This window comes from Marmota marmota, unplaced genomic scaffold (assembly GCF_001458135.2).
Source record: "Marmota marmota marmota unplaced genomic scaffold, marMar, whole genome shotgun sequence".
In the NCBI taxonomy this organism is placed as follows: domain Eukaryota; kingdom Metazoa; phylum Chordata; class Mammalia; order Rodentia; family Sciuridae; genus Marmota; species Marmota marmota.
In genome coordinates this window covers 20,157,067-20,179,980 of record NW_025999949.1, presented here as the reverse complement: position 1 = coordinate 20,179,980, position 22,914 = coordinate 20,157,067, and the positions used below count along the sequence as shown (strand labels likewise).

Sequence of the window (22,914 nt, the reverse complement as noted above, 5' to 3'; positions counted from 1 at the left end):
TAATAGAACTGGGAAGATTTTAGGTATTAAAATGAGTTCCATTTTAAATCTCATTATCTGTTATTTGAGTCAATATGATTAGCTGCGTTTTATAGAGGAAAATGAAGATGTCAGCTCTTATGGAACTTGGTCAGGGTCAACCAACTAATTAAAGAAAGAGGTAGGACTCTGTCTGGAGGCCAAATTCTCTGGTATGAGAGGTGGATTTTGAATACTAGTGTATATGATTTAAAAAACTTTTGTTAGTCTAGTTAATGTTATTAAATTTTTCCAACTGAAAAGAAAATATACAGGCACACTTATGCTTGAGTCATTAGAACCCAAATGCAAAGCATTGTATAAATGAGTCAACAATACATATTACCAGGATAATGGATTACAGGTTGATAAAAGAAGATCTCATTATTCCTCATGTCCCAAACACAACCCCTGAAATCATAAGATTGCTCAAATTGCAACTCAAAATTGTTGTACATTGCTCTTGTGTGTTTTCTGTCTTTATTATCCAAAGGTCTTTTAGAGCTGGTTTAGTGTTGCCTACAACCATTCATATATATTAAGCAAGAAAGTATGGAGCTGTTTTTAAAAATGGTAATGGGGGAGAAAAAGTAAGAAGAACCATTGGAAGGGAGGTACCTTAAGGGCCTGGTTGACTCTCAGCATGTATTCAGTGTTCCTGCAGTGATGACAGGGATGGGACCCATGCCTATCTGTCTACATTGACTGCCTAAGTTCAAAAGAATTTATGCATTCATTTGAAATGCATTATTGAGTATCTTCTATGTGCCAAACCCTGCTTTCAGTAGGTTTCAGTATAGGGATCTAATGGTTATGGAGACTTGTAATTCCCTGTGTTCTGGAGAGTGCACAGGAACAAGTTAGAAAACCCAGCAGGGCAAAGGGTGAGCATATGCTGGGGGTAAGGAGATTGCAGGGTGGGGGATTATTTTAGAAAGGAGTGGTAAACTGTGACCTCTCACAAGAGGGTCATCTGACCTAATCTCTGCAGCCTTTCAGAGATGCTGACTCAACAAATTTGAATTCACATCAACCAGATAAATAAATGGAAGAAGCACTTTATGAAAACTATGGGAACTTCGTTTTCACCACTGCACTAGGGCACTGAGAGCAGCTGTTGTTCTCCCTTCATCCAACATTTTGCTCTCTGGGTAATGCAAAAAGGTCAAGGTAGAGGAAAAGGCTCTGAGGTCCAATGACCCAAAGAGTCCCATTTGGGGTATATGAGCTAACAGCAAGACTTTATATCTGCTCCACAGGTGGACGCAATGGAAACAGTAATGCCTTTCTTATGGTGAAACAGAATTTTGGCTGCTGGTATTAGAAGCAGAATTGCTGTTGCATAGATGGAATCAGCAGCTTCTTTTGAAACAATCCCCATGTCCCTTTAGGGTGCACTCACATGGGAAAGTATGTGAGACCAGAAATCCTCTCTGAGCATTGGCTGGCCTAGGATCTGTATTTGAGCAAGTGCCCATCCCCCACTTTCCACAATAGCAGGGATACCACTTTCAAAGTTTTCCCCCAAACTACCTTATACAACACCATTTTATTAGAACAAAAAGATGCTGCCTGTCATGAGAATTCAATTCTATTCAGCAAATATTTATCAAGAAGAGTCAGGCGTTAGACTAGTATGTGCCCCTAGTATGGTTTTTGACTTTGGACAGCAAATTTACATACTCAGACTCTTGGTTCCCTTGGCATATACATATATTGTAACATGAGTGAAGAATATATTTGTCACCTAAAGCCAATAAGATTAAATAAGATCATGCTACTAAACAAAACAAAATGCAAAAAAATTTCTTCACTGACTAAAATCTAATAAATGATGAATGAATGTTACCAGCCATTATAACGAGGATGATAGGAATGATGGGATTTCATTCATTCAACAGATATTTATTGAATGGTAGTAGTAGATAGTATATATAAACCATGCAATGTTTTATGTCCTTTGAGAACAGATGTGTGTGTGTGTGTGTGTGTGTGTGTATCTATTGACTTTATGGATCTTACATTACACTCTATTAAGCCATTCCTTACCTTGATTTCAGTTCTGTGGACAACAGAAGTTATTAAATAATTGGTGTCAAGGTTAAATATTTTTTGATAGGCTCAAGACTGATAATGAGCAAAAATTACTTTTTCCTATTTTAAGTGTTTGTGGAATATAGATTTCTAAATCTTTCTGTCTCACAGTAAGCAAGCTCTCATGATCTAGCAGGGAACTTTGTTTTTCCAACTTGACAGAAAAGCCATGTAGCCATGCTCCTGTTTTAATAGGAAAGTATGCTTACGAACCAGAGCACATGAATCAGGGATTGTCTCACAAAGTCTTACACATATGGCGCCCATAGCTGTGAAATGACCCAGGGGAATAATAAAAGAAAAAACACATCCTGTGTGTCACTCCCTGAGATCAATGTATTCACTCAGCAAAGTTGGCTCTAAGATGGGCCTTTTGCCCTTTAGGCTGTACTGAAGTGCTGTGTGTCATACTAGGCCATGCTGAGATATGAAGCAGGAATATAAGGGTTCAATTTTAGTGACATGGTTGCAGTTCATTAGTAACTTTTCCCAGGCTTCAAAAGGACATCCTGAGGCTCCCATGATGTAAGAGGGTGTTCCCACTTTAGCGGTGGCCAGCAGATGCTATGTGACCACTCTCTGTGTCCACGTGTGCTGATAAAAGCAAGGAAAATGTGAATAATGGAAAAGAATGTCAGGCAGCTCTTTTGCTGGTGATGGTGATTTAAACACAAGCTAAATACACACTTAAGCTTCTGCCTGGCAAAGTGCTTTAGTCCCCATGAAATTTTTCACTCTTGTGAGAATGACTCATGTCTTGGAAATGACAAGTTCCAAGTCTGGTGCTCCCAGCACCTTCAGGCATTGGTTAACGTGCCCTTTGGGAGGGCTCAGCACCCCGTCAGCTGTTTTAATTAAGGGGATGCTGTATTTGCTTGCCTTTCACCAAAATCTCACCATCTCACCCTTTTGCAGTAGTCTCAACTTTCCATTTGTGTTGAGGTTGCTTCTGTTAGGCTCCCATATTACACTGTATGGTGTCCTATGCAGCTGCTAAAAGTGGAACACACATTTGTGCTTGTTTTGTACGTTTTTAAAACAGACATGTTAAACTGCATTGTGTTTCTTTTTTAAAAAAACTTTCACAAATGATTTTATTTTGCTACTCAGCACAGCCCTATAAAGAGTCTTTGAAAAACATTATCATCTACATTTAACAATGACAACAACAACAAAAAGATGTTCATATGCTAGTTTCTAGGCTGCTGTGTATTACCTAGATTATACTAGCTAGGGCAAACTAAACCCCCAAATGCACAACAGCAAACAGAAACCAATAAAAATCCAGAAATCATTTCTTGTTAATATGAATGCAAGGGAAGTCCCCTGTCTGTGGGCGCTCTCTCTCTCTTCTCTCTCTCTCTCTCTCTCTCTGTCTCTCTCTGTCTCTCTCTGTCTCTTGCTCTCTCTTTCTCTCTCTCTCTCTCTCAGTGGTACTGGGGATTGAACCCAGGGCCCCACACATACTACTGAACTATACATTCAGCCTTTTAAATTTTATTTTGAGACAGAATATTGCTAAATTGACCAATAAAGTCTCAAAATTGAGCTCCTCCTATTTCAGCCTCCCAGATAGCTGGGATTATAAGAGTGCCTCACTGCACTGGGCTCCGAGTTCAAGCAGATATCCTGATTCTTGGGAGAGTCCCTTCTATAAGGCAATTCAAGAACCAAGCTCCATCATGGGACTCTACACTGCCCTAGATATTGATGTGTGTACCCAGCCTGCAGAAGGGGTCGATTAGAGGAGGACACCCTCTCTCTTAAATGATGCACATCTCAGATTTCAGGAGGCTGGAGTGTCATGGGTGTACCACACAGTCTGTGCACAGGGAAGAGAGGTAACACAAAAGCATCCATGCTAATGTTTAGCAGAAGTAGAATGCATACCTACTTAGGACCATTTTGATACATGAACAGAATGGGAATGTGTGAATGGTGTCTTTCTAGAGCTGAAAAAATATGGTGGCCATGCAACTGTCAACAACCAGGATGATACTACATTCCTATGTGGATATTCAATTTTAAATTTTGATTTGGAGTAGGAAACTATAAATACGCATATCAAGCAAGAGGTTTTACAGAGATAAATCTTAGCCCAAGTTTCCACATAAAATAACTTTTTTAGCTTTTAAAACATTAGTTGAGTCAAAGAAAAAGATTAAGTACTAGTTATATACAAATAAGACAAATATCCAAAATTGATATAAAGGTCCAAAGATGGGAACATTACATTTATATCAATTATGTCCTTATGATAGTCCATTCTTAGAAGAGGAGGAAAGAAAACCTCAAGGGGGAAAATGACATAATAGGTTTATCAAGCATCTTTTCTATGCCAAGCATTGGAAATTATTTTTGAAAAAACAGAAAAATGGCTCTTTTAGCTTTGAGTTGTTCAAACTCTCATTTAAGAGACACATAAAATGTAGGGGAAAGTACAAAACTGGTTATAATTAAAAACTAAAACGTGTTTTAGGTCTAACATCCTTCAGCTTTTAATAGTATGCACACTCACCTGTTGTAATTAAGCATGATGTTATTTCTTCTTGAATATATTCATTATTTCTACAAACACTTATATGTGCTTACTGTGTTCCAATAAGGTTCCTGATCCCCACGATCTAACATCTAATATTGATGGTGATAGATGAAAGGGATAGATATTTGATGTGTGTATCCAGTTCAAAATTACAAGGGCTTTGAAAAATATTGTGCAGAATACCTAGGAGTAGAGAATTGTTTGTGTCAATGGGAGATTTGGAATTAATCAAGGATAAACTTCCTCATTAACAGATTGAAAACAAACAAAATGAAGCTCTGAAAGTAAGGTTCAAACAGTTAATTGATGAGCTAGGAGATGGTTTCTCCACCTCCAATCTCAGCCAGATACATGGAAAGGACGTACATTGAAGGATTTGCATTGGAAATGAGAAGAAATTAGACATAAGAAATTTATCAAAATCTTCCATGGGTGTTGAACTTGTCAGTGTCAAGGAGTAAAGAGATAATCTGGTACAGGAAGAAAGATTATGCTGGGCTTCAGAAATTTTGATTCTATGCCTAGCTATGACCACATAGAGTACACTATAGTCAGAGAGGCTGACACATTAAAAACAATGTGTGTGTGCTGATAAAAGCAAGGAAATTTGTTTAATATATTATGGTATTTGTTTAAAACATCTAGGTAGTCGTTTAATACATTATGATACTTCAATAGCACCATTATGGATTGGATTCTTGAGTTATGTCAGAAGGCTGTCTTTAGCCTCATCTTGAAGATGAGCAAAGTGGGTGCCAAAAGTCACATAGCAAGTGAGGGAGTAGAACTTCTACATGCTCCGTGTAGTGCCCCCCATTGACACCATGTGTATAACAAGCTTGGGACAGGAATGGTTAACTGAGAGTGTCATTTGATTATATTGCAGATGCATTGTGAGAGGTTTCTATGCATCCTGAGAATAATTGGAACCACACTTTTTGGAGTCTCTCTCCTCCTTGGAATCACAGCTGCTTATATTGTTGGCTATCAATTTATCCAAACGGATAACTACTATTTCTCTTTTGGACTATACGGTGCCTTTTTAGCATCACACCTCATCATCCAAAGCCTATTTGCCTTTTTGGAGCACCGAAAAATGAAAAAATCCCTAGAAACCCCCATTAAATTGAACAAAACTGTTGCTCTTTGCATCGCTGCATATCAAGAAGATCCAGACTACTTAAGGAAATGTTTGCAATCTGTGAAGAGGCTAACCTACCCTGGGATTAAAGTCGTCATGGTCATCGATGGGAACTCTGACGATGACCTTTACATGATGGACATCTTCAGTGAAGTCATGGGCAGGGACAAATCAGCTACTTACATCTGGAAGAACAACTTCCATGAAAAGGGACCTGGTGAGACAGATGAGTCACATAAAGAAAGCTCTCAGCATGTAACCCAATTGGTCCTGTCCAACAAAAGTGTTTGCATCATGCAAAAATGGGGTGGAAAAAGAGAAGTCATGTACACGGCCTTCAGAGCACTGGGTCGAAGTGTGGATTATGTACAGGTAAGTCCCAGATTCCTGCCAGGGCAAACATACATTGAAATAAAGCAGCTTTTGTGTCTCTCCAGTCATATGCTATAGCCCATCCTTGTCCTGAACACAGTACTTCTTTCAGTTCATTTGAAAACAGCACGACTGTTGAAAGCACATTTTGAAAGACAGAAAAAAAAAATCTTGTAAAACTGTTAAGACTATCTATGAAAATGCTTAAGTTGGGGGGTCATGTTCTTGGTTAGAAATCAAGATTATTTGGACAGGAGACCCTTCCTTCCCTTCCTGTGCCACCTTTCCTTCTCTGTCTCCTACGTTCTGCCAAGTCAAATCCAACGTCATTTTCCACACCCTTAAAAGTCTCCAACTCTTGTAAGAAAATAGTGTCGACCTAAGCGAGGGGTCTTGACAGAATCTGCAGGCTGAGGGAAGTCTATATTATGTTTTGGACACAGATTGGGAAAAATGGGAGTGGAGAGGATGATTTTGATTAAAAAGAACAGGGCATTCAAAATTGAGCTAGAAAGACAAGGAAAACAAAAACAAGTTAAAAAAAAAAAAAACTTAGAGCAAAATCGAAGTAATGTTTATTTCACTCCCCAAACAGCATTACCTCACTCACTCCAACTTGACCTTTGAGAGCATCTGTGATGATGTTTGCTTGCATGAAAATTAGGCAGGCTGTGTCTCTCAGTAATTGGCTGACAGCTCACTATGGGGTTTCTCTTGTCCCAGTTCTCACTGAGGCTTTCTTCTTTCGAACATTAGGAAGATCCCTGCGAATTTTCTAATTTTAATTTTCTGTAAATTCTTTAATTGGATTTTGGACATGAGATATCAAGAAGGAAGAACTATCACTGGTATAAGAAAGCTACTGGAACACTGCCCTCTTAAAAGTAAAGTCCTAGTTTTCAGAATATCCATTCTATTTTTTAAAGGGTCTTTATTGCCAGAAGTCTTAACTGTTGGATTTCAGAGTAACGAGAAGGGAATGAGCATTGGCTTTTGAGTCAATTTGCTGAGATCATAATCACAGATATTACTAACTGATTGACCTTGCAGACCACCTTCCTGGGCCAAGGATATAGCTCAGTTGGTAGAGTGCTTGCCTTGCATGAACAAGGCCCTGGGTTCTATCCCCAGCACCACCACCACCACACACACAAAAAAAACCAAAAAAACAAAAAACCAAACAAATAAAAAAAAACCAACAACAAAAATCTCCTTCCTAAGCCTCAGTTTACTGGAAAGAATAAAGCCATCTTAGAAACAGTTTGAAGAAAATTTTGTCAAACAATGTATTCCAAGTGCTTAGCAAGAGTTGTTCATGATATTATTGTTAATATGATTACAACTTTTACTGTTAATATATTTATTATATAGTCAGCTAGTCCATACTAAAAAAAATTATAGTATCTGTCATTTGTCACCTTAGGATTAATTTTAATTTATATATGAAGAATTTTGAGGTATTTCTTTGTCGATACCTATCCACATAGTAAGCTCTCCTCTGGGGAGTTGGCTGAGTTTCTCTCTTAGGTTTCTCTTGATTTCTCAATGGTAGAACTTTCACATTTGAGGTGGCTTCAGTTATTGCAGGACATTTAGGATCTACATATGCAACTCTAGGCCTAGATGAGAGGATGGCAGGATATTCTTAAAGGCAGGCATATGAGAGGAACTTTGAGGATATGAAGAATGATGCTCTGTGCCTAAAATGAGAAAACATCTGTTTTCGTATTTTGCCTTTAATTATAGTTAAAACAACTGCTACATTTGTCAGGTCTAATCAAGAAATCTTTGTGTGGGTTTTTTCTCTTTCTTTTACCTTCCCCTCCCAAATCCCCTTCTTCCATCACTCTTGTTTTAAATTTTGTTTGTATCCTTGACAACTTCACACTGTGCCTGTCCAGGAAAAAAAAATTCAAAATATGAAAGGTTAGAATAAGCTTCCTGTTGGAGGCCTGATCAGGCTTGAGAACTGTCCTTCCTCCAGGCTGAACCCCTCCAGATAGACTTACCCCAGCAGCTGCTCTGACCTAGGCCCTAATGCCTCCTGGGACTCTCAGCCAGTTCCAAGCACTCCAACATATGCTAAAATCTTTTAATGTTCTGAAGCTAATAATTCCATCCTACTATTCCTCTTCAAATCTCCTAATTTTGGACCATGTTTGACCTATAAAAATGGTAATTTCTTCAGGTTTAGACTACACACTGAACACTCTGATCTTCTGACTGTCCAGGCTTCCGGAACTGCAAAGTCGAAGCCACCAAAAGTAATATATGGGAGAGGGTTGTGAGGAAGTTGGCTACCAAGTGCTCCTGGTGATCAAACTTGGCATGTGGGCTGGTTAGGGAAGGAAGGCAGTGAAGTCGGGTGGCCATTCACAAGAGCAAATGGGGCGCTGAGGAAGAGACTGATGACCTGCTTGTTCACATACTTGCTGGAGAATTCTGCTGGGATATGCAGAGAGATGGCCAAAAAGACTGGGTTCCACTTGCAGCTGGGTCCTCATCTCTCCTCAGCACTCTTTCCACTTGATTTTGAGTGTCTAGCTTATTTCTCTCATGACCTATTATTTCATACCTTCCCCATGCTCCCAGCTTCCTGCCCAAACTCCTCCCAGCCTAACTACTAACAGATGACCTTGCCTCCTACTGAGAATCAAACAAGAGTACTGGGTCTGAATGCTTTCAAGACCACCCTTATTCTGTTCTGCTTATACTGCTTCAATAGTAGCCCACCCCATATCCTTTCTACCTACCCTCCTAGGATAAGCCTCTATCAATGGCCACTGTCCCTCTATTGTCTCAGCTTTCATCTGTAGTCCACTCTACTGACTCATGTCCCATCCCAGAAGCCATTCAAATCACAAATGTTCATGCAGAACACTTAGGGAAGCCCTAGTCCAGGAGGAGGCCTACATGACAGCAAGCTTACCTGGTGACTACTGGCCACTTTCAGAGAGAGAGAGAAGATAGAACAGAAGAAAATTAACAAAGTGATAAATGAATAGAAAGGGAATGTAAAACCAAAAAGGAGAATGAGGAATATCTTTAAAATTTAGAATCAATGTATTTCCTAGATAAACTTTGCTTTTCAGTAAAGAACAGATTCTGACCTGACTGGATATGGCCTAAGATAGAGCAAAAGTCATTCTTACTTCTTCAGACTAGAGCTTCTCTTGGCTCTTTTATTTACTAAAGTAGCACATGTTTAGAGTAGCATGTTTTAAAAATAGAAAAGAAGCACAATGAACAAGTTGAATTGACCTGTAACCAATACAGAAGTGGAGAATGAATCTTTCCAGCCTAGATCCATCTATTTACCTCTAACCCCCAAATCAATACATGCAGTTCATTAATTAAAAAAAAAATATATATATATATATATATACACACACACACACACACACACACACACACATAATATAGCAAAAAGATGGTGTCATCCATGCTGCACATTCCAGCTAAGGTCACATAGGTGATGCTTTGCCTTCTTGTTTCAGTGTAATTATCTTCTTCTTTGTGTATTTGGTGCCATGTTTTTACATTTCTGTGCAGTGGTTGGTGGGGAAGCTGTTGAATGTGAACCCAAATGTACTACTGAGGTTGTTTCTCTCTGGTATTTCTAAGCACAGGAGAGCTGTGACGTGCCTTATGCAAAAAAGTCCTTTAGGTATGAGTTGTGCTATTGGGTACAAGTTCAATGCGAATGCCAACAATGTATATTAATTAAGGTATATTCAAGAAGAAGCTAAAATAAACAGGGTTACGTATTGATCAGTTGAGAAAGATTTTGTACACAGGGACTTAAAGGAACCTAACCCTGTGTTTCTGCTAGAAGCAATTTTTTGGTAATAGCTAATCAATCTTCACGGCAACTTTAGAGAACATAACTACCATAAATAATGATAATTAACTGTGTATAATATTTGCCTGGTTCCTGTTCTCTACAGAAAGCCTAAGCAACTGAAATGTTCTGAGGGCTAGACTCCAGAATTGAGAATATTTTTTTCTTTCTATTCTTCATGTCAGAGGAAAGGATTAACAGCATACTGAAATAGGAATGAGGAAATCTGAATTCCAGACCCAGATCTGTTCTTTATTTGCTATGGACTTGGCTCCAATTGAATCATCAAATGAGCTTGTAGAACACATGATCACTAAGATCCCTCCCAGCTTGGGATTCAACTCAGTACCATCTTATCTCCATTGACCTCTTGATTTTTTTTTTTTCCAGCAACATACTGGAGATCTGCTAGAGACTAAAACAAAGAGAATTAACAAAATTTCTTTTCATTTATCAATTACTATCATGTTTCTCTTATCACTTTGAAGCTGCCATTTCCCCAAATCTGGGTTCTTGAATATAAACTCTGATTTAAGGGCTACCATTATGGGCTTTCCTGATTTGTTTCTTTTGAATGAGAATTTCAAACATTTTGGGGGAAAAAAAAAGGTGTTTCATGGCTCAAGACTTAAAACAGTTGACAACATTTGATTCCCCACTTTTCCTGGTGGCTTGTCACCTTCACTCTGCAGCTTCTATAACTTTCACTCATGTTTAAGCTTTCTTAAAAAAGGAGACTGAACAACCAATAACTTTTTTTTTATTACTTTAATGCTTGGAAGACATTATACGTTGACTAAAGGTAGGAATTATGTTATAATGACTTGGATAATTCATTCTCTAAAGGAATGCTTATATCTTTCTATTTCCTTTCCAGAAAAACATAACAGAAGTGCCAAACTGCTTAGATGTGTGTGAATTAGAAGCTTTCTGTTGGCTGGATTTGAGATCCCATACCATAATCCAAATTACTTTTAGAGATGAGCCTTTCATTGACATTTTTGATTATATCAGAAATTTTAAATTGTGGGCAATATTTTGTTTCTGTAAAGGTTACTTTTTGTCCTTGTTTTCTGTTTTTTCCCATGTCGTGCATGTATGTAGTCCTCCCCCCCAAAAAAATTACCAACCACATGTTATTCCTTTTCACCAGACATTGAAGTTTTCAGGGTCTAGATTTAAAAAATAAATTTGTTATCTACATTTATATACTTCCAAATCCAAAGATCATATTCCTGTTTGCCATGTCCAAACCAGGTGGAGCTGCTTCCCTCCACCATGTCCTTCCACCATGATGTTCTGCCTCACCTCAGTCCCAGAGTCATGGTGTTGGCTGACTGTAGACTTAGCTTCAGAAGCTTTGAGTAATGTCATACTCTTCAAGTTCAATGGTAATGAAGAGATGCCAGATACAACGCATACTTATGTAAAGTTAAGTGAGTCTAAGTATGCCATTGGCCACATGATGAGCTTTTGTAATGTAATGAAAAAAAAGTACAAAGACATGAATTGATGTGAACATACTTTATATACAAAGATATGAAAAATTGTCCTGTACATGTGTAATAAAAATTGTAATGCATTCTGCTATCATGTATTTAAAAAAATAAAATCAATTAAAAAAATTCACAATGGTACATTCTAGGTCAGGAATGAATCATAAATCAGCTCAAACCACTCTCTAATTATTTTATTTCTTTTCCCTAATTAACAACCCAATTTGAGGACTTTTGCTGTCTGCTCTAGAATTCAGCTTTTTGATATAAATTGGTTGGATATTGGATGAGACATTGGTTTCCTCGTTCTGAGTAAATTATTGCTTATTTACCATAATTATAACAAAGATGCCTTCTCTCTGGACTATTGTCTTGAATTTGTGCCTTTGGTTTTGAATTTTCACTTCTTAGTACATGTGACTTCCATTTTTGAGGATTTTTTTATAAGCTAGCCATTATTAAGTGGTTTACATACATTATCTCATTTATCAACCATCCCTACCAATTAAGGAGATGGTATGGGTATTCATATTTTCACCTGATAGATGGAGGCTCAGGAAGATGAAGGGATGAGTACAAATTAAGAAGCTAGTTCAAGTTTACACAGCTGGGAATTATGTTGAGAACCAGATCTATTTGATTCCAAGGTCTTGTATAGTGCTTTCTTTTCCCTCCTATGGTATGTTTACTCTGGTTTACCATTAGGAGTTCAGGGAGAGTAGAACTATCTTGGGTTTCCTAGTAATTAACTATTTTAAGGTCTTTTTGGTTCATTTGTTTGTTTTTTGTTCTGGTCCTTACCCCTTTTCCTTAGAGAAATTGCTAGGGATGGATGAGCAGAATCTTCTTTTACTTTGGTTAAGTTGTGTGGCAGGGACCAAGAGCAAACTGCAAACACTCTAAAAATAGACTCACCAGGTCAAAGTTAAGATGAAGGGTCAAGGTTAAGATGAAGGATCAAAATGAAGAAGCAGCTCAGGTTTAAGAAAGGATTGAGCCTTATAACAGGAAAAGGGTGAAGCCAGTAGCAACAGCAGTGGTCTTGATTTGTTTTCAACCTGTTTCCTCACCGAAGGCAGTAGGAGGAATAAAGATTTTCTCTTGCTGCATTGGCTTTCAGCATCCTTTGAAGTAGAATGAGAGGTAGAGAAGGAGATCCATCAGTCAAGCTGAAAGGAAAGATATTTTTTAAAAAATGAAATATGGACACATGGCATTTTAGACAGGGGTCTTATAATTTGAAAGGTATTGGATGGAGCAAATAGTAACATTGTAGAGAACTTTTTTGGGATTGCTGTGAGGTAGATGAACTTTTAATATTAGTGAGAAAATTTGCAATGGATAGTTTCATGTTCCTTTTACTGATTTTCTCCACTGAGACATATATTTGTGGTAATGATTACCATGATTCTTTAGACTTAGATTTGCTTAAGAAATATAAAAATTTAAGGGTCATCACTTTATACTAATGGGATTCTACATCTACAGTCCTTTCTAATTCACAAAGTACTTTCATATGTGGGATCTCACTAATGCACTATGATGGTGGTACAGGGCTTGTCCAAGGTTATAGACATTGTAAGTTCTGAGACTTAATATTTTAATTTAGGTTTCTTGATTCTGTGGGCATTAAAATAGGCAAAATCTAAAGAAAACCTGCATAATAGTTTGTTAGTGAGGCTCAGTGGCACATGCCTTTAATCCTACCTATTTATGAGTCTGAGGCAGAAGAATCCCAAGTTCAAGGCCAGTCTGGGCAACTTAGTGAGACCCTATCTCAAAATAAAAAATAAAAAGGGCTGGGGTTATAGCTCAGTGGTAGAGTCCCCTTGTGTTCAATCCCCAGTACCAAAAAAAAAAAAAAAAAAAAAAAAAAAAAAAAAAAAAAAAAAAANGTAGAGTCCCCTTGTGTTCAATCCCCAGTACCAAAAAAAAAAAAAAAAAAAGAAAGAAAGAAAGAAAGAAAATAAAAGGTTTATTAATATTCTATTCTTTATTTTTAATTTTTTTAAAAAAATCCTATTTTTTATGCAGTTACTGCTCTTTATAGCACAAGAAAATGGAGGCAACTTAAAAAAATCCTAGAATTAAAATTGGGGCTTAAAACATATTTAATCTCAACATCGCTGTTAATTAGGTTATTTATTTTCATAGTACTAGGGACTGAATTTTATGTGCTCTACACCTGAGCTATATTCTCAGCTCCTTTAAAAAAAAATGGGACAGTATCTCACTAAACTGCTCAGACTGACCTAAACTTTGAGCAGCTGAGAGTACAGGCATGTGCCACAGCCACAGAGTCTGTATGGTGACTGTTATGTTAATGAAAGTAGATTATTATTTTGAAACCAGGGTTGGCAAACTTTGCTTATAAAACAAATAAGGATAGAATATAATTAGGAAGAACCAGCCACTTCAGTGTTAACCAGTAAATATTCAGCCTTGCAACTGCTCCTCTTTGCTGTTGTCCTGTGAAAGCAGCCATAGAGAACATGTAAATGAGTGAGAATGGCTAAATTCCAGTAAAATTTTTATGGACAGTGAAGTTTGATTTTCATATAATTTGCATGTGTCATAAAATATTCTTTTGATTTTTTTTCTGCCTGCTTAAAAATATAAAGACATTCTTAGCCACTAGGCTATATCAAAACAGGTGGCAGGCTGGACTTGACCCAGTGGCCAGCCCCTGTTTTGACAGGGAACTAAAGGGAGGTGTTAACTCTTGGCTAGAACAGAATAGCTGAAAGGGCACTGATCATATGCTTTTTTCACTTGATTCTGTGGATAAAACTGAGATGCCTGGTTCTTCCCAATAATTTCATTTCATCTTGTCATTTTCCACTCCCTTTACTCAAAAGTTGTGACTTTGTTTCATTTCCAAATCTCCTAGTGAAAAACCTTTCAACAAATTGCAGTGATACTCTCAGTGTGGCCCAAAAGACTTTTGATTTGTTCCTGGTTTCCTATATGCAAATCATGTCTGTCATTTTTCCTTATGTGAAGTTCAATTCTGCATGAATTGGTGTGTCTCCCACAGATTCTAGCCCAGAGCTGAACAGCCAACATTCATGAACGTGCACACTTGTTATTGGTGAGGAGGTAACTAGATATTTTGTCTTTGCTGATTTTAAGGGCCAAGGCGGTGTTCTTCACATCCTACTAAGCAAACGTCACTGTGTTCCTGAATATACATGCTTTTCCAGACTGGCAAAGACTGACTTTCCAGTTGGCATTCTGTCATCAAATAACATCCAGGAATGGAAATTCTTTAAAACTCATAACTCCTCATAGAAGAAACCCCGTTCCCAAGAGACTTCTGAGAACTTTCCCTTCTAATGCAGTTAGGTCACCAAGGGAACAGTCTCTCAGAGGACATTTGGCACTTCCCTTTTGGAAACAGGGAGGGGCACAGGCCAATTTTAATATGCAGAACCTCAGAGGTTTGGTTCAAGTGTGGTCATTTCAAAGAGGCTCTTTCCCTGCTTGCTTGGGCTCCCAAGCAGGCGGAGTTATTTGAACACTAATTCCGGATTGCTCCCTTCCTGTTGTTTTTAGACTTATTTTAGCTTTTTGGTTTTACCTTTCCCAGCTTAAGTCAATAGAGGAGGGTGTGGCCATGAACTTGGGAGGCTGGGTTCTAAGGTGGGCTGGACTTCTGCCTTCACCTTTCTCTACCCTTATTGCAGGACTCCTGCCTGGCTTGAAGCCATGTACCAACTGGTGATAGACAAAACATAAGAGAGGAAAACATCTCTCTCAGATAACTTTGTGTAGTTCCTGAGGCTTGGGATAGCTGGATTTAAAACCAAGTGCTAGTAAAATCCTGTTTTTCAAAATAAAAAATTAATGCCTACCTTTTTTCTAATTTTCCTCCTTAAAATAAAGTGACTATGCTGAACCTAAATGAAATGCCAAAAAGTAATAAATAGATTCTTGTTTTAAAAGTGAGTGCTTCTAAATAACCAAACTAAAATTTTAAAAATACAGGAGTTAACCCCCAAATTGCCATACTTAAATCTATAGGTGTGATAAGTTCACTTTTTATTACTGAATGTCCCTTATACTCCTTGAATCCTTAAATGCCAATAATGCACTTAAATCAATCTTTTCACCAGCATTTTTCATTAATGGAAAACTTTTCACACACAAAAAAAAGCCATTAGTAAAGTTAAGAGTGGTACTTTTAAAAAATTTTGTGATTCCTTAGCAAATAATATGAAGAATACATTCTGCATTTATCTAGTGTCTTCTTCAACCTTGAGTCTTTATGCTGCTACACACTGATTTTTTTTTCAAATGTTGACTTTTTATGGCAGATTTTGGAGAACTGTTAAGATAATTACTTTTGATTATAATTATAGTCACGTGTCACTTAATGACAGGAATATATGCTGAGAAATGCATCACTGGGTGATTTCATCTTACAGACATCATAGAATGCACTGGCACAAAGAAAGATGGCTACAAGATCATTAGAAAATCTTGTAGACACGGTAAAATGTGGTCAGTCTTTGAACAAAGTATTGTTAATGTGGCACTTGATTGTAAATAGACTAAATCTTGATTCAATTCAACTAGTATAGCTGGACTTGTTGGCAGAATAATAAAAAATTAGCTAATATTCTATGCCAATCATGTCCTTCATTGTTTGGCTGGCTCATCATGTGAATTCTGATCAATTTATGTTTGTTAGGGCCTTGGTGCATTCAACAGAAAAAATACTATGTCCAATTAGTAAATATTCCAGGGATAATGTCTTAGTTTATTTTCTGTTTTCATCACAGATTATCTGAGACTAGGTGATTTATAAAGAAAAAAAATTATTTAACACACTGTTTTGGAAACTGAGAAGTTCAAAGCCATGGCAGCAGCTTCTGGCAAAGGCTTGTCTACTGCATCACAAGAGGATAGGAAAGCAGAAAGCCAACTGTGAGCATGTGCAAGAGAGACAGAGGGACACCCTCTTTTTTTAATTTTTAATTTTTTATTTTTGTATCAACCTGTTCTCACAATAACTAATCCAGTTCTGAAAGAACCAGAGCTTATTGAGTGAGGATCAGCCTGGTCCTGAGAAAGCCATCTGTTTGTGAGGGCTCTGCCTCTTAGAGGTCCCACCACCTTTCAACACTGTTCTGTTAGGATTCCATTTCAATATGAGTGTTCAGGGGGACAGACAGTTTCAGATCATAGCAGATAGGAAGATGGGGACATTTTTTTTTCCTAGTTCTGGTTTTCTCATATGATATGGAGGCAGCTCTGTCCATAAATTTAGTCCACCAGGACTCTGCCACCTGACTTCCTCCTTTCCTGAGAGAAGAGTTGTGCCTTAATCTAATTGGTGAGTGTGGAAGGAGTAATGGTTTACCCATCTTTTCTTTCTACCCTGTGTTCTGGGATGGGGCTGCCAAAAGATACAGCATTAGTCAGACCCTTTTGAAGGGGCACACATTGTGTCTGCAGAGGAGGCAAGTCTTACTTGGACACCGTGAGAGACTGAGTCCAGTGCTGGGGGACATGATTATGACCCCCCTTCTTTACACAGAGAAACCCTATTCTTCATGTCAGCCTCATAACTGTACAGGTAGTAATATGGATTCTCTAATCTGCTTCATTATTCTTTTAAATTTCTCAGTTGATTTAGAAGTCAGGCCAGAAAAAAAAATTACTATTTATAACTTTTCTCACTTTGGCTTCTGATAAAAATGACTAGTAGGGGTGCACACATTTAGAGGAATTCCAATAATCTTAACTTTAATTTTATAGTTGGTTTGGCTTCATCATTGCTTGTTATGACTTTTATAAGGATTGTTTTTAAGAATAACAATTGACAGTTCTAGAATAACCCAAGGTGATTTATATCTGCTTTTAAACCCTGAGGCATAGAAGAACAAATAACACTCTAGAATAAAAAGGTTTTCTGAAGGTCACATGAGTTCTCTTCCCTTTGCAAAGAAAGAGGGTATTTGCAAGCCCAGGTGGTATGGGCACTGAACTCTCTTGCTTTACAACCATACAATCACTTGGAAGAGACTTGCCTTCTGTCTCTCAATCAGCATATTAAAATGAAGTGGGGGTTGGGGGCACCACTAAATATATCTTCTTTTAGTACAGTTGGATAATTTTTTTATTATTATTATTCAAAACTGAGAGACAAGTTTTTCAATTCTTATTTGAGGAACTGAAGAAAGACATCTAGGGTGACTAACCATCTGAGTTTCCCAGGAATGGGATGTTATCTGGGACAGGAGACTTTCATTGTCAAAATTTGGAACATCCCTGGCAAAGTGAGAACAACCTGGTTAGCCTATAAATTATACCCAGCACAGCATTTTAGCTCTTCTATCTAGCAATGTCACTAACTTAAATATTGAACTTTCTGAAAAGTCAACTCTTTGTATTGTCCATGATATAACAAGAATAACAGATTCTTGTGAGACTTGTTCAGTGAGGTCTTGTGACAGTAAGGCTTAGGGCATAGCACATATGCCTAATTTTGACTAAAGTGCACTCATAGTTCTTTTCTTTAACTCATTTTCTTTTTTCTCCTTTGCAGGTGTGTGATTCAGATACTATGCTTGACCCTGCTTCCTCTGTGGAGATGGTGAAAGTTTTAGAAGAAGACCCCATGGTTGGAGGTGTTGGGGGAGACGTACAGGTGCATACAGCTTCATTTTTTAAAGAAGACACTTTTAAAAACACTTTCTTTATCAATCCATTGAGTACATATTTATTATTCTGTTCCAGGTATTGTTCTTGGTGCTGGACCCATTAGAATGTGCCATGGGCCCATTTCAATGTCTCATTTCCTATCTAAATTGAAATGATCTATTATTTCTTTCCTTAGTCATGGGGTATCCCCTGTGTTCATAGTAACTGATAAATTATATACAACATAGCATAAATGTGCAATGATTTCCACCATATCTCCTGGGGTCACAAGTTAATCTTTAGTGTTCTGCTAAAATCTGATATTGGAATTCACTTAGTTATAGAAGTAAAGAAGTGAAAATATGGTAAAAAATATACTTCTCTACTTAAAATCTAGCCAATGTGTGGTTGATTAAAAATATAAATTGGAAAACAAAGGGAGAAAATAATTGCAAATAATCAAATGTATACTAATAAGGCAAAGAAACAGCAGGTAGGTATTCCAATATAAACCATCATTTAATACCAATAGAAAAACAATCAGTGAAACAAGTATTAGTGAAGGTAAGTTTGAAACTTGCAGAATGGAAAAATGAGTGTGTGAAGATGTGTGAAGATTAAAACAAGAGTCCTTTGAAAACATGAGGTTAGACTTTAACAAAAGATGAGACAAAAGGATAATTATCCTTGAAATTTAGATTTTGTGGTGTTGCTGTGTAACCCATTTTGTGTATGCATGTTAGTAGAAATGGTGAAAACAAATTGTTTTAGAAAGAATAAAGAAATAGACAGGTGATACAAAGGAAGCATGCAAAATCCAGATTAAAAAATGAATAATAGTGAGACAGTGAAGAACATTTAGACATATCACCAAGAAAAGGCATAATTTTCAATAGACTTTATATAAAGCATTATTTCAGGATTCAGATTTTATGTGGAGGTCAGAGTGAATTCTTTTTTTTTTTTTTTTTTCGGCAACACAGTGAGTGGCCTTTATTTTCTACCATTTGTAAAAAACTGACATTTAGACTTCAAAATTTATAATACAAAATTATGGGCAGCAGTTTAAAACGTTTCAACAATGGTGAGATTCCACTTTGCTGACACAAACAAGGCTATTATTCCATGTTCAAAAAGTAGATTTGTCTCAAGACCAGAGTGAATTCTTATGTCATTGGCATTACAAGACAACGTGGAGAGCAGGGAAGGAAAACTGACAGCCAGGGATTGGATCAATTGGAAATTAACTAGAACAGGAAGGAGCAGGACTTTAAAACCTTCACACTTTAGATGGTGGGAAAGAATGGTTGGAGGAAGCAGTTATGGACTGAGAACTAAAGCCTAAAAAACTCAGTTTTATATCAGAATAGCTGGAACAAGAATAAAAAACAGCAAAAAGAAGACAAGAATAATGAAGTTGAAGAAAATGGTCACCATAGAAGAATACACAGATACACACACACACACACACACACACACACAGGTCAAATTAATCTAGCAAAACAGAAGACAAAATTGACTATGTCAAAAAGAGGAAGGAACCCAAGTAGGGGATAAAACAACAAATCTCATGCTAGGTAGTCATCTCAGTATGGTTCAGGTTTTCTTGGCATTTTTAGCTAAAGCATACATTTATTTATTTATTATTTTATTTTCCTCCTTGCAGATTTTAAACAAGTATGATTCCTGGATCTCCTTCCTCAGCAGTGTGAGATACTGGATGGCCTTTAATATAGAGAGGGCCTGTCAGTCTTATTTTGGGTGTGTCCAGTGCATTAGTGGACCTTTGGGAATGTACAGAAACTCCTTGCTGCATGAGTTTGTGGAAGACTGGTACAATCAGGAATTTATGGGCAACCAGTGTAGTTTCGGCGATGACAGGCATCTAACGAACCGGGTGCTGAGTCTGGGCTATGCAACAAAATACACAGCTCGATCCAAGTGCCTTACTGAAACGCCTATAGAATATCTTAGATGGCTGAACCAGCAGACCCGTTGGAGCAAGTCCTACTTCCGGGAGTGGTTGTACAATGCCATGTGGTTCCACAAACATCACTTGTGGATGACCTATGAAGCCGTTATCACTGGATTCTTTCCTTTCTTTCTCATTGCCACAGTAATCCAGCTCTTCTACCGGGGTAAAATTTGGAACATCCTCCTCTTCTTGTTAACTGTCCAGCTAGTGGGTCTCATAAAATCATCTTTTGCCAGCTGCCTTAGAGGAAATATCGTCATGGTCTTTATGTCTCTCTACTCAGTTTTATACATGTCCAGTTTACTTCCTGCTAAGATGTTTGCAATTGCAACGATAAACAAAGCTGGGTGGGGCACATCTGGAAGGAAAACCATTGTTGTTAATTTCATAGGACTCATTCCAGTGTCGGTTTGGTTTACAATCCTCCTGGGTGGTGTGATTTTCACCATTTATAAGGAATCTAAAAAGCCATTTTCAGAATCCAAACAGACAGTCCTAATTGTTGGAACATTGCTCTATGCATGCTATTGGGTCATGCTTTTGACGCTGTATGTGGTTCTCATCAATAAGTGTGGCAGGCGGAAGAAGGGACAACAGTATGACATGGTGCTCAATGTATGATCTCACATTGTTGATGTTTGCAGGCACACAAGCAGACACACACACCACCTTAGTTCCTCCAGGGGCGCTACAGTAATTGTGGCATCAGATGATGCCACCAAAGGAGACATATCACTGCTGCTGCGACTTGAACAAAGACATTTTTATGGATTATTTTGATTCTGCCAAAGTAAAATGATACATCAATAAGAAGAAATTGAAATTAATCTGTTATTTCTATGAAAATGGGATGGATTCTTTGTTTATGCACTTTTTCCTTACCGTGCATCTGCCTGACAGTGTTTGCCCTATATACCTCACTAGCCATGCTTTATGTGGGTTATCATGGAAGAAAAGGATTTTGGAAACTCAAGGAAAAGTTCTTTCAACCTATACGACCTAACTTATGGACTGTTTTGATAGCTAATTTTTTTAGGAAGGATTTCTCTTCTTTTTAACTCTACCAAATGAAATGCCAAAGGAAATGTTGAAGGCCGTTGGCTGTGCTGTATTTTGATATAACTGTACTGTGTTTTAAAATTTTGTATGCTGATTTTAAAAACAAATTTTGCATATTCTATATTTTACTTTTCTGCCAAAATACACCTGTTCTTCCTTTTTTTAATAAAAATAAATTCTGAAAAAATTCATACTTAAAAAAAAAAAAGACTTGCCCAAAATGTGAAGCTTGGTTAACTGATGTTCATGATAGAAAGAATAAAATATTTCTCTTATTCTATACCTTTTAAAATTGAATAGTTTGTTTCTGTGAAAAGAATTTAAAATCTTCAATATTCTAACTTTTGGTTTTCATTTATTTTAGAAAAGGCCAATATATCTGTTCCACTTTGGTAGTAAACATACACACTTATGTATGTATCAAAAGAATTCATTGAAGAGCAAGGTCCAAGGGTAGAAAAATGCAAGTTTTTCTTCAGGTAATACAAAGGGAATGCTAGTCCTTGAAAGAAAACATGAGGCATTCAGCACTGGACAAATCATGAATATCAAAGAGGAATAATTCTAGCTATGTATTCCCAAGCCAAATAAAATGGAAAGTGGAAAAATTATCTGAATAATTTGGACAAATGCAATGCAGTTCTTCAAGGTCCTGTTTTATAACCTGAATGCACCAGTTCCTATCTGTACATTGAACATTTTCATCTATTATTTGAATTGGCCATTTTGCGTTATGTATTAGTATGATGTTTACCCAGGTGAACTGGATAAATTGTAACAAATATAAAACGTACAGATTCAAAATTGGCAGATTAAATCTCTGTGTCCTTCTACTTTCCAGGGAAGACTTTTTTTTCCCTGAATTATTTAGATAATGAATGGCCTCATCTCTCCTGTTCTTGGTCTCCATAAAAATGTCTGCACAATAGAAATGACAGCAAGATCTAATAAGTCCTATCAAGAATTGGCACATATAAAAATTGACGAACCTGATACTCTGAACTTGACCAGTTTAGTTGCTACGGGGCCTCATTTGTTCAGTTTGTCTTTTACATGATTGATCTTGAGTTGTAGTTGGTGCTGTGTACACCTGTGTTGATGCACAATCAGAACATGTGAATAGTTGAATAAAAAGCACTGTGGTGAAGCAGAGACAGTGAAGAAGATCAAGCAGTGTGCTCTTGTTTTTCTGCTTCCCTTTTATGCAGATACCTAGCACAAATATCCTAAGGAAAAAACTGCATGTTCTACCTACCGAGTATAAAAAGGTACATTCATCTTCTGAATCTCAGACTCTCACGGATTGGAGAGCCTGTGGGAAACAAACACACCATGCCAATAATTAAGACTAAAACTTGAGTTTGCCTTTTTAACTATTTATGTTCTAAGTTAAGCTTTGATAACATTCAAATGTCAAATTCTCTCATTCTTAAAAAAGTTGAATTAATTGCCTGTATTTATTTTAGCAATTATTCAATGTATTTCCAGTATAGGATGTATAGTATAATTGATTTTTTGTAAATAAAATATTTTTGATAAAATCATTGCCTTTTTTTCCTGAGGGAAGGGGAACTTTGTTTTCTTGATTGTAATGGTATGGATTTAAAAATGGGGTATAGAAAAAAAAATCATGTTGGGCAAAGATAATGTTACAGAATGGCATATTTGGTAGAAATCTCTAAAATTAGTATGGTTTGGAAATCTGTAAAACTAAGAGACAAAAAGATA

At 37.1% G+C, this 22,914-nt stretch overlaps 1 protein-coding gene across 1 annotated transcript in view; it reads left to right on the top strand.

Annotated features, from left to right (window-relative positions):
- Has2 (hyaluronan synthase 2) overlaps nt 1-22,417 on the top strand; it is a 28,261-nt gene extending 5,844 nt beyond the window's left edge. Inside the window, exons 2-4 of the mRNA XM_015486425.2 lie at nt 5,541-6,167; nt 18,058-18,159; nt 19,819-22,417. Coding sequence (XP_015341911.1) covers nt 5,541-6,167; nt 18,058-18,159; nt 19,819-20,748 — 1,659 coding nt within the window. The 3' untranslated portion in view covers nt 20,749-22,417. The remainder of the gene's footprint in view (nt 1-5,540; nt 6,168-18,057; nt 18,160-19,818) is intronic.
- Nucleotides 22,418-22,914: the final 497 nt, after the last annotated feature.